Source organism: Stegostoma tigrinum, chromosome 21, assembly GCF_030684315.1.
Source record: "Stegostoma tigrinum isolate sSteTig4 chromosome 21, sSteTig4.hap1, whole genome shotgun sequence".
NCBI classification, from domain to species: domain Eukaryota; kingdom Metazoa; phylum Chordata; class Chondrichthyes; order Orectolobiformes; family Stegostomatidae; genus Stegostoma; species Stegostoma tigrinum.
Window position 1 is genome coordinate 44,837,028 of NC_081374.1, and position 12,772 is coordinate 44,849,799.

Consider the following 12,772-nt stretch of genomic DNA (forward strand, 5'->3'; position numbering starts at 1 on the left):
CATTTTTTATACCCCTTCAGAACTTTATGAGTAGTGATTGCAGAACACTAACCGAAAGAAATAACTGTTTCACCTGGAGGTTGCATAAGTAGCCTCAGGCAATGAAGAAAGAAAAGGGAAATACATAGGAATTGTATCTCTCCTCTTACAGGGCAGGAGGCTGTAGAAAGGAGAAAATGGGTACATTAATACATCATTAATGTTGATATATTGGGTTGATTACAGTTTGGGTTCAATTAATAGATTGTATACAGTAATGAACAGGACACTAATAGATGGCAATGGATTGGGTATAGTAATAGATTGTGTAAATCGATATAGAATGGACTGGTTACAGTTAAGGTGTGGGTGCTGCAAGCAATTGCAAAGCCAAATGGTATTTAAGTTTACATTGCAAGAGGATTTGTGTATAAGAGCAAAGATATCTTACTGCAATATTATAGATGCTTGATGAGAATACACTTGAGCAGTACATGTGCAATTTTATCTGTGGAAAGACAGACATCTCATTGAGGGAGTGCAACAAAGGCTCACCAAACTCATTCCTGGGATGGGCAGATTACTTCTTCTTCCATCAGGCAAACTGGATCTACACTCTCTGGAGTTTAGAAGAACGAGAGGCAATCTGAATCATACATACAAAATTCTTACTTGATCAACAGGGTAGTTGCAGGATAGGTGTGTTCACTAGCATGACAGGCAGTTCAGACCAGGGGATACAGTCTCAGAATGGAGGAATAGGCCATTTAAGACTGAGATGTGGTGGAATTTCTTCACTTAGGAGATGGTAAATCTTTGTAATTCTTTCCTCAGAGAGCTGCTGAGGCCTAATCATTGAGTTTGATTGACATTAATCTGTACATGTTAAGAACATTAAGGAAAATCAGGATAGTACAGGAAAATGGTGTTGAAGTAGAAGTTTAACTACAATCTTACAGAATTGTGGAACAGACATGATGGGTTGAATGGCCTACTTCTTCTCTTATTTCTTATGTGCTTATGTTCAACAGCTTGTCCACCTCTCTATGTTTAAAGTCTACACTATGTCTCTATCATCGCAATGGGTCAGTATTTCCCAAACTTAAATATTCAGCAACCATCGTCTTGGTTTTTCCCAACAAGCTCGATTCCCTCACCACCAACTCCAGTCCTCTTTCTGGAAACTGTTAGAGGGTGAACTGCAATTTTCTCTCCATTATCAATACTGTGTAGTTTCATTTCTACGTTTCCTTTGTAACTGCCTCAAGCACCTGCCATTGAAATCTTGTCTCTTTGTCAGAACTATTCCAATGCTGTTCTAAAGGGTTTGCCATCTCTCAACTTCCACGTGATTTTATACAATCATTTGCTTTATGTATTCTAACTCACAGCCATTCATCCATCTTCCTTCTGCTCACTGATCAACCTTATTAGTTCCCAATCTGGCAGTGATGCCATTTGTAATTCTTGTTTTCTAATACTTCCATGGCCTCATACCTCCCTATCTCTGGAACTCTTCCTCGCAACCATACAAAATCTCTGTATTTTTCCAATTCTGGCCACTTGAGCAGTCCCAAAGTAGTACTGTCTATGTCTTCAACTGCCTAGGTCCCATGCTATGGAAACCCCCTCCACACCTCTGTCTCTCACCTTTCCTTCTTGTTATCCTTAACACCTATATATGATCTAATCATTTGGTCAACTGTTCTAATAACTAATTCTTGGTATCAAATTTTGTCTGGTATAGCTTCTTTGAAATATCTTGTGACTACTTTACTACAAACAGTTTGTGCTGTATAGACTCAAGCTTTGGCTTGAAATAGTTCCAGAATGAATGGTCTATGTTTTATGTTTGACGAATGGCACATTATTTGTGAATGAATTCTGTGACTGCAGAATTGAGCTGGTCAGAGTTCAGTTTCATAATTTTGTCCCCTTCGACTCCCATACCCATCTGCCATCATTAGGTGACATGCGGCTCAGTGGTTAGCAGTACTGCCTCACACAGCCAGCAACTTGGGTTTGATTCCACCCTCGGGCAACTGTCCGTGTGGCGTTTGCACATTCTTCTCTGTGTCTGCATGGGTTTCCTCTGGAAGCTCCGATTTCCTCCCACAGTACAAAGATGAGCAGGTTAGGTAAACTGGCCATGCAAAATTGTCCATAATGTTCAGGGATGTGTGGATTAGGTGGGTTACAGCGGGGTGGGTCTGGGTGGGATGCTCCGAGGTTCGGTGTGGACTTGTTGGGCCAAAGGGCCTGTTTCCACACTGCAGGGATTTTATGATCTTACTGAAGGATGTGATACTGGAACACAGTTTAGCAAGTTCTAGAAACTCACCAATTCCTCCTCTAAGTGACCATTGTTCACCTGTTTACATAAATATTAGGTGTTGACATTTATTTAACTGTGGTATTTTGGAGTTGAAAGCACTGACTGACAAATGCTAAGTGTTTTTGTTCGCTGTGTAATTCAGATTTTGTTCTGTATTTTATGTGAAGATTGATCAATATTATAACATTGATCATTTTTGAAGTATTCTGTACTCCGTGGGCTTGACCTGCATTTCTATTAGAAATTGCTCTCAACAGGGAAGTTGGGAAGGGAGGATTATTGGAAGTAGATAACATGAGAGGCTTGCTCTGATGATTGTACTGTTTTATGACAAAATCAGAAATTGCTGGAAAAACTCAGCAGGTTTGGCAACATTTGTGAAGAGAAAGCAGGGTTAATGTTTTAGATCTAGTGATTTTTCTTCAGATCTGGAATTCTGAAGAAGGGTCACTATCTTCTCACCATTAATATTTTTTCACTTTCTGATCTTGTATGCCAGTTGTGTTTGTGGGAATTTACTGTGGGTCTATTACAGCATTGACTGCACTTCAAAAATATTGCATTGGCTACAAAGCACTTTGGAACATACTGAGGTCCTGGAGGGCACAATGTAAACACTTATATCGACATAAAAGGAATCTTCCTCATATTTATTTAAAACCGATCATGTTGTAGGATATACTGAGGTGCTTCAGGGGAACATCGTCAGACAAGGACTGAACACAAATTTAAAGAAATTTTGCAGACTAGAGCTACATGTAACAATATTCAATTTAGAGCTCCAGATCATTTTCATGAGGAGCTATGTCATGATGATGTCAGATCACATGGAATTGAGACCCGATGGAAAAGGCAACAGTGAAGCCCTTCTTTACCACGTTTATGTACATCATTTCTAGGCAAGAAATGTGTACAGTCTACACTAGCCTTGTGTTCAGTGGTTACTGCAACCCAAGTTCCCAAATAAAATCCCACAAACATTTCAACTTGCGACCAAGTGTCTGGAAGACTGACTTAAAGGACAGAAAGCAATGACCAGGTTTAGGAACAGAATGTCAAAAATTGAGGACTAGATAGCTACAAGCACTGCCACTACAAGTTAAATAAAAACAAAGTAATACAGTCCTTGAGATCTGAAATATAAACAGAAACTGCTAGAAAATTCAGCATATCTGGCAAGATCTGTGGAGAGAAAAACAATATACAAGCCTGAAATAAGTCATCTTTGGACTCTTCTGAGTTCTGAAGAGTCATACTGGACTCAAACCATTAACTTTCTCTCCGCACAGGCACTGCCTGACCTCCTGCATTTCTCCAGCATGTTCTGTTTCTATACCACTCATAGTTGATCAAACCAGAGCAGGGTGCACAAGTCAAAGCTGAAGGAACACAGAGATCACAGATGATGGTATGTTTGGAGGAATGTCATAGAATCCCTAAGTATGGAAGCAGGCCATTGAGTCCACACGGACCGTCCGAAGAAAATTAGATCCAGACCCACCCCATTCCTACATATCCCATGGCTAATCCACACAGCCTGCACATTCCTGGGCACTACGGGCGATTTTGCATGGCCAATTTACCTAAGCTGCTCATCTTTAGACGGTGGGAGGAAACCGGAGCACCCAGAGGAAACCCATTCTGACACAGAGAGAACGTACAAACTCCACATAGACAGTCAACCGAGGCTGGAATCAAGCCCAGGTTCTTGGCATCATAAGGCAGCAGTGCTCACCACTGAGCCACCGTGCCGTAAGGAGGAGTTATAGTGATGGAGAAGGGTTGTCATGGAAGGATTTAAGAACAATTATGAGAACTTGTGAACATGGAGGAATAGAAGCTAATTTAGATCAGTGAAAATGGAGATGATGAGCATACAGGGTTTCATATTAATTAAGGTGCAAGTGGAGATCTAGATCACGTCATGTAGGATGTAATTTAGGACTCTGGCAAGGAGACCATTAGATTAATCAAGAACAGAGGAAACGGAAACAAGGCATGAATGAGGGTTGCAGAAGAGCTGAGACAGCTGTGGAAACAATCATTGTTAGGCAATTGGTCTTGAGGATAGAGGATTATGAGTTTCAAAATCAGCTTTTGTTCTTACCTCATAAGTACTGGTGATATTCAGTCTGTAGAATACAGGCAGGAAGAATTCAGCACTGATGACGATCACGATGGCGTAGGTAAAGCAGAAAATCAAGAACATGGCCCCAAAGCGATAAACCTCTGCTGGCGTCCCAATCACTGTAATTGCGGACATAAAGCTGGACGCAAGGGACAAAGCCACAGGAAATGCCCTCAGCTGTCTGTTTCCCAACAAATACTGGACATTGCTATGCTGGCCCCTAGCTTTAATTGCCTGATAGATTCCAATGAGTGCTGAAGTGACCAGCATAAGTACAAATACTACATAATCCCACACAGTGAACTCACCCACAGAAGTGCTGGGAGTAGACATTTCCAAACTGATTCAAAGTTGGGGCTGTACACTTCAGAGTTTGAACAAAAAGTTTAAAAATAAACTTTCTGAAAACTTTGAATATCAACACGAGTTGACAAAACAAAACTTAAGTTTTCTGAAAAGACTCAAGAGAAAACATCAGGGGAATTTGTCTAATTGTTCTGTGCATTTCATGAAAATGCTAAACAATAAAGGAAATTTGTAACAGATGTGGTAGAGATCACAAGCAAATGTAGACTACAGCTAGAACAGAGATACAGAAAGCTCATGTCACACATTGATTCTTGGCCTCTCAAACGGCACAACTCCAAAAAATCCTTGCACTGCACCTACCTGATTGAATGACAAGTCACCTTACTTCCCAATTTATAAAGGATCTACTGGTTGACTATTGATTAATTCTATCAACTAATTTCAAATGAATTTTCCAAACACCTAATTTGAGAAGCAAGCATTAGCCATCACAGACAATATTTATATTTGAAACTGAAGTGCAGGTTATTGCATGTTTTGCTGTATGTAAGCATTTGAATATTTGGATCTGGAATCACAACAAAAGATGTGCTGGTCTTCTCCCTCACTGCTTCTCTTGTGTTAACATATTCTTTCCTTAGTCGTTTTTCCTTTGAACCTGGACAGCCTCACAGTTGAGGTTCCTGTGAGTGGCTGCCTGTTATTTTTGGCTGTATCCTCCTCTTCTGGAGGGGGTAGAGATTCCTGTTTGTTGGAAATCTCAACCCTATTGCCTCAGAAAGATCGTCTCAGTCTGTACAGACCACCTACTGGGAAGAGAATGGAATATTCTCTGGCGGGAGTGGAAATGGGGCGGGGGGGGGGAATTATGTGATGGCGGGTGGAGCTTCCGTCTGATTAATTACAAACTGAGAAACCATTCACGCCTTCCTTCTGCTGGAATCGGGATCCAACGGAAGGTAGGCGAAGGACTTGGCGCCAGAGAATCCTGTCAGGTTTTTTTTTTGCCGCCTTCCTCAGGGGAATTCAGGGAAGGAGCCGCCGGAAGGTATCCCCTTGGTTGTCCGGGCGGTGCCCTGTTCCCCCCGATGACTGTCCCCCCGCCCCCTCTTGGTACCAACACATAGTGACCATCACTGACCAGCAGCAGCCCCTGACCTGGCGTGTCCGCCACTGCAGTTGTTGCTATGTCCGGAGATTTCTTCCGTTTGGGCAGCTAGAGAAAGGGACCGTGGTGATTTCCTGTGGATGATGTAGTTCATTTCTATTCTGTATCATAAAGTTCCAAAACTAAAGAGGACTTTCATCCTGACAGGACCATGTCAGTGTTTATGCTTGTACTTGAAGCAACAACTTATCCAATTCAAATTTACAGATAATCCATTACTATCCCTTGTTGACCACCTTGGTCACTTTTGTCACGCCTCTTAATCCCACACGATTGGTCAAGGAGAAGGCAAAATGAAGGATTTTCTTCAGACATATCTTCAAATTCTTCTATTCCCAGTTGATTTTTTTTCTCTCTTGTTCATTCGAGGGATGTGGAAGCTGCTGGCTGAGTCAGCATTTATTGCCGATTCCTCAACTGCCCATAGAACAGTTCGGAGTCCACCACATTATTACTGTACATTTCAGATCCCAGACTGAAGTCTGGTTTGATAGATCATATACTGTTTTGGTTTTGACAAGGTGTTCTTTCGCTGAAATGTAAGCATGCAATGTTATGATTTTGTTTTAACAGTAAAACAAATTTTTTCAGCAAATGATACAATAAGATAGACTAAACCAAAAAGAGTTTCAGGCACAGGAGTCTAGAATCCCATTTAACCCAAAACACTCCTTTGCAAATCCTAAAAGCACCCTATACAGTACTCACACCAGTGGAAAAAAAACCTCCTTTGTCGCCTCTAATGTGACTTCAACTTGCTGTCTGGAAAATCTGATACACCTACACTTAAATGTTCTCAGCTTAAAATAACCTGTTCAGGATTTTACCATAACACTTCTGGTCTGGCACTACGACAAAACTCCTTCTAAGTTAAATACTATTATTAACAAATTTAACTATCTTCTCCTTTTCTCAGGAGCAATTGGTTTACACATCCATCTTCATCCAAGACTTCTGCACAACTGCCCCAGACTGAAATTAAAACAATTGTTTCTGAGCAACCAAAGTAATTCCCATCCTCCAAACAAGTTTATTGCATCCTTGTTTACCTTGTTCACTCATAAACTCTAATGCAGACAAAATCCCATGAGTCCTGCAAAGCTATCTCTCTCAAAAGGTTTGAAAATAAATCACCTTGGCTGTAGAAGTATATATAAAGGTAATCATTAAGCCACCTCAGACAGTGGAAAAATTGACATGCTCTTGGGTTCACAATTCACATACCCTACAACACATCTCTGCCCATAGAAGGAAGTATGTATTTAACAGACATTTAATTTCTCATCAAAAATTAACTTAATGCTACTTCTATGACAGCACAGGGCTAATACATCAACATTTACTGCAACTAATTTGGGGACAATGAATATCTACTAAGGTTTTCATGGATATAACATAAGACACTGTATATCACTTGGACCCTCATTAAAACATATACCGTCACTTCCTATTTTCCAAACACACAAATAATTTTCAGAGTCATAAAGCAGGGAAACAGACCCTTCGATCCAACTTGTCCAGGCCAATCAAGTATCCCAAACTGAATCAGTCCCATTTGCCTGCGGCTGGCCAATATCCCTCCAAACTTTTCCTATTCATGCTCCTGTCCAAATGTATTTCAAATTGTTGTAACTGTACCTGCCTCTACCATGTCCTCTGGCAGCTTGTTCCATATGTGCACCACACTCTGTGTGGTAAAAGTTTCAAACTAAATTGTCCAAGAACTAAGCTCCATTGAAATAATTGCAAATTCTTGTCCTAAAATCTTTCTATGAATATTAAAGAATTGGGATCCATATAAATACTAGTTTCTTCCCTGTTGTTGCTGACATGTATTTCAAAATTATGTACAGCTAGAGTGAGACTCAATGTCTCCTTTTCCACTGTGGACTATATTCATTATTGTTATTCAGTTCCATTGAAAAATAATGGATATCATTCAAACCCTATCTCATCATCTTGCAGTAAAACAGTCCCCATTCTGATGTTATCTGTATCAATACCCACTATATTCACTGGAGTTTAGAAGACTGAAGGGAAGATCTCACAGAAACTTATAAAATTCTTAATAAAAACCAAAAGAACTGCCGATGCTGTAAATCAGGAACAAAAACAAAGTTGCTGGAAAAGCTCAGCAGGTCTGGCAGCATCTGTGGAGGAGAAAACAGAGTTAATGTTTCGGGTCCGGTGACCCTTCCTCAGAACTGATGGTGGCTGGGAAAACGTCAGTTTATATGAAGAAAATAGGGAGGTGGGTGCGGTAGCGTTCTATCTTATCGTTTACTCCCTACCCCACCATGTCCCTATTTTCTGCATATAAACTGACGTTTTCCCAGCCACCATCAGTTCGGAGGAAGGGTCACCGGACCCGAAACATTAACTCTGTTTTCTCCTCCACAGATGCTGCCAGACCTGCTGAGCTTTTCCAGCAACTTTGTTTTTGTTCCTTATAAAATTCTTATAGGACTAGACAGGGTAAACATAGGAAGGATGTTCCTGATAACTGGGGAGTTCACAACCAGGTGTCACAGTCTACATAGGCAATTCAGGAGAGATGAAGAGAAATTTCTTCACCCAGAGTGGCAAGTATATGGAATTCTCTGCAACAGAAAGTAGTTGAGGCCAAAATATTAAATATTTACAAGAGGGAGTTGGAAGTGCCATTTGGAGCTCAAGGGAATAAAGGGTATGGGACAATATCAGGGATATTGAAAGATCAACCATGATCATATTGAGTGGTGGAGCAGCCTTGAAGGGCCAAATGGCCTACTCCTGCTCTTATTTTCCACATATGAATGGTTTCACACTATTTGTTACAGCTAACACTAGTGCAGATGTCAAAACGGCTTTAAAATTTTTAACACTGACGTCATTTTGACATTCTCGCATCCATTCACATTTTCTGCCAGTTTTAATATTTATTAAAGGTTTGGTGACTGTGGTCAGGTTTGGGACAAACTTGCAATAAAATCCATTCATGCCAACAAAAGATAATGTCATATTTCATTCAAGGCACAGGAAAATCTAAAATAGCCCGTAGTTGTGCTTTTCTCAGGGCTACCTGGCCTTTACCCACCCAAATAAATCACCTTTGCCTTGGCAAATTCACTGAGACAAATGTAAAATTAATTGGCTCTTTATAGTTGATCAAACAGTTCAGCCAAATGGCCCAGATGTTCTTGCCAGTTTTACACAGAAACAAAAAAATAGGCGATACAAACAATACAATTTCAAGGACCTTCAAAAGTCTTTTGATTCCCTCCTCACACCCTCCATCAACAATATCTAGCACACTTATTCTCTCCCTCAACACCTCAACCTCTATCAGTGCTGCCCACAATTCTTCATGCTATAAACTCTCCTCTTGCTTCAAGATTATTCTGAAGACCCTTTTTCTCGATACTGCCTTCACTGTTCCAAACTCTTTTTCATTCTTTTTCTCCATCTTTCTTGGTGCCCACATTTTCCCACCATACTCTGACCATTCCTTAAGCAGACCCTATATCGATTATTATCAGAACTCTCTTCTGATTTATGGCATGCTAGTGTGTTAGAGTTTCTATCAATCTAATTTGTGCCATGTGAAATGGATTCATAATCTTATTGCTTATTCTAATGTCTAAAAAGTGTCCAAATAACATGTGTATAAGAGTGAAAGAACAAACTGATATAGTTTTAATGTAATTATGAATTGACAAAAACACTTCACAGCAAGTCTGAACATATTTTGTAACTCATTACAACATCAAATAAGAAATGATGCAGAGCAAGACAAAATCTAGACGAATAGCAGGGTCACTCTGAGTTGAGAACACGGTGGGTAGGGAGCCTGGTGGGTCTGAGTGGGGAACAGGATGAATAGGGAGCAGCGTGGGTCTAGATAGGAAAGAGGATGGTCTAGGAGGGAGCAGGGGGGGTCTGGATGGAGATTTGGAAGGGTGGGGAGCATGGTGGGTGTGGTTGGGAGCATAATAGATCTGGGATGGGAGCACAGTGAGTCTGGATGGAGAGCACGGTGAGTGAGGAGCACATCGGATTTAGATGGGAGCAGCATGGGCCTTAATTTGTTACACAGGGAAACATTCTTAGCAGTTGCTCCAATGAAGCTAATGTACTGCTGGCAATAGCTGGAACACGAGCTAGAAGCTGCACAAAGTTGTGCCAAGTCTGATTTAGTTCACTTCAGAATGTGAAACCTTCTCTGATCTGCAAACAGCAGTCTATGATCAATCCCTCCACTCCAAACAGGTATGGCATGTGGCTGCAATTCATACGCCAGTAATTTGGAATCCAGTCACAAGTTCTCAGTTTGACTTTGTGATCTTGTCACAGCCACGTGGAGAACAAGAATGAGGGTTGTTTATGGGAGTAGACATTGACACTGACCCAAGTAATGCAAATAACATCAAAAGTTTTAAAAACACAGACATTAAAATGTTTAAAGTTATAACCGTAAAAAATCTTCAGAGCTGTTTCTGCTCGTTTGATCTGACTGGAAATGCAATGGAAAAATTAATCCATTTACACTGCAGTTTGGGAAAGAGAAGTACTGGGAGGGGTGATAAGAACTGGTTTATATTATTTCTGATCCAGTGATCGATGGAATAATGTACAGGGCAATTTTACACAGACATTAAGCCACTGTGTTAGGTATCTCCAAAGTCTGATGACTTGTTTACTGCACTTTTATCGAAGAAAGCCCACATGCTAACTATAACTGTTGTGGATTCCCGATTCTGTTACTCAGAATCAGGCACATGTTCAGTGGATGTGGGCTCATCGGCAGTGGATATGGGCTCTTCAGCAGTGGATATGGGCTCCTGGTCAGTGAATGTGGGAGTAACTTTTTCTGTGTCAGCTATTGCTTCCAGCTCCTCCTTGGCAACCACATCCTGTTGGTCCCGAGGGGGCAACATCTAAAGGAACAACATCAAGAGTGAATACAGCACACACAGTATCAATTCACAGTCTTTCATAAATAAGTTCCATCTAGTTTTGTGTATGGAAATCCACTCTGCAAATACATATAGCCAAAAGCTTCCTCAGGTTCTTCTCTCAACTGATCAACCAGTATGTCAGCACAATTAATTTTTCAAAACGTTTTGGTGACCACTTAGGAGAAACTCAAGGAAATAAAAATTTTCGTTCAGCGCTGTTATGATGTGGTGGTAGTGTCCCCACAGCTGGATCACAAGGTCTGGGTTCAAGTTCCACATGTTCCAGAGGTGTGTCACAACATGTCTGAGACAGGTTGATTACAAATATCCAGCTGTTTTACGTTCCAAGTGTTTCACATGTTCCAGAGGTGTGTCACAACATGTCTGAGACAGGTTGATTACAAATATCCAGCTGTTTTACATTCCAAGTGTTTCATATTAATGTTTCCACCCAAATGTTCATTTCACATGTGCACTCTTCATGGGAAAAAAGAATTCTCAATTTGAGTTGATTTCTCATTGACCAATGGAAATGATTTGGTTTAGATCAGTGTTCTGGCTATATTAGACACAACTCAATTTCTCACTAGTTGGTCCATTACTTACTAAGAATCCCTCTGTCATTTCTAGGTAGAAATGCCCAAGTTTTTTCAGTCTTATGGCTGTTCTCTAAATATGCTTGAGTATCTCTCACCATAAGATAACAGATCTCTGGCCTGGGGCTGACTTAGATGGAAGTGAAGAACCCATTCGAGATTTGATTTGCTAGCGAGGACATCGATTTTGCTTTGTTATTTTTGCTGATGGAGCACTTGGAAAACTAGCACTGGAATTGCTTTTCAGCTGCTTGCAGAATTTTAAACTGCGTCAATTGGAAAACCCTGTGTCCCTTATTGTGTACTTCAATACAAAGGCACAGAGATTTTCTGGCTTCTTGTTCAGCTGAGAAGGGACAAACTGAAACTTACACAGCTGGGAGATCTGCTGAGGATATCAATCTTCAAGAATGAAGATCTTTTTAAACACAGGACGACTGGAGAATTTCACTTGAAAAGTGGATTTAACACATCACCAGCAAGACTGTGGAGTATCTTGTCATTGTCTGCTGTGAGTAGTACTATAAAGTAGTTAGTAATTCACTCTATTCATTAGTCTATTCACATACAATACTCATTCCCAGCCCTTTTCCAGAACCTTTCCCAGCCACTCCAGACTGTGGAGTAAAGGCCTATTCCAGAACATAAGGCACACAGTTATGTGAAATCAGTGACACTAAACACAAGAGAATTTCTCATTTGGTCTAAAATATCCATCAATGCCCAAACCACAGTTGAAACAGTATTGTCATTCTCATGCATAAATCCTCAAGGCCATAAGATGTAGGAGCAGATGTAGGTCACTCAGCCCATTGCGTCTGCTTTGCCCTTCTGAGATTATGACTGATTTGATAATCCTTAAATCCATCTTCCTGTCTTATTACCATAACACCCAATTCCCTTATTAAGTATCTGACTGTTTCAGCCAAGAATACACTTAATGACCCAGCCTCTACAGCTCTTCCTGGTAATAAATTCTCTCAATTCACTGCACTCAAAAGGAGAAATTCTTCCCCATCTCAGACTTAAACGGGCAATGCCTTACCCTAAAATTATATCCTCTGATCCCATAATCACTCACAAGGGGGAAAAGTCTCACCGCATCTACTCTGTCAAAACTCCTAAGAATCTTATCTATTTCATTAAGCTCACCTTTCATTTTTTCTAAGCTCTAATGAATATAAGCTCAGCCTACTCAATCTCTCCACATAAGAAAATCCCACATTACCTGGTATTAACGTTTTGTGTAATTTACTCATTGGGTGTGGGTGTTCCAAGCTGGCTCAGTATTTATTGCCCATCTCTTGTTGCCCTTGAGAA

General features: G+C 40.6%; 2 protein-coding genes across 3 annotated transcripts in view; both read right to left on the reverse strand.

The window, feature by feature from the left end:
• Positions 1 to 5,804, reverse strand: part of LOC125462696 (sodium-coupled monocarboxylate transporter 1-like) — an 84,178-nt gene extending 78,374 nt beyond the window's left edge. The window contains exons 1-2 of one of the 2 annotated variants that reach the window (XM_059653227.1): positions 4,751 to 5,804; positions 4,422 to 4,581 (exon numbers count right to left, since the gene is read on the reverse strand). In XM_059653227.1, coding sequence (XP_059509210.1) covers positions 4,422 to 4,577 — 156 coding nt within the window. In that variant the 5' untranslated portion in view covers positions 4,578 to 4,581; positions 4,751 to 5,804. Of the gene's footprint in view, positions 1 to 4,421 lie in introns of both variants that reach the window. The other variant, XM_059653228.1, reaches the window with a different exon arrangement.
• A 3,911-nt stretch (positions 5,805 to 9,715) lies between these two features.
• LOC125462862 (sodium-coupled monocarboxylate transporter 1-like) overlaps positions 9,716 to 12,772 on the reverse strand; it is an 81,862-nt gene continuing 78,805 nt past the window's right edge. The window contains exon 12 of the mRNA XM_059653229.1: positions 9,716 to 10,835. Coding sequence (XP_059509212.1) covers positions 10,778 to 10,835 — 58 coding nt within the window. The 3' untranslated portion in view covers positions 9,716 to 10,777. The remainder of the gene's footprint in view (positions 10,836 to 12,772) is intronic.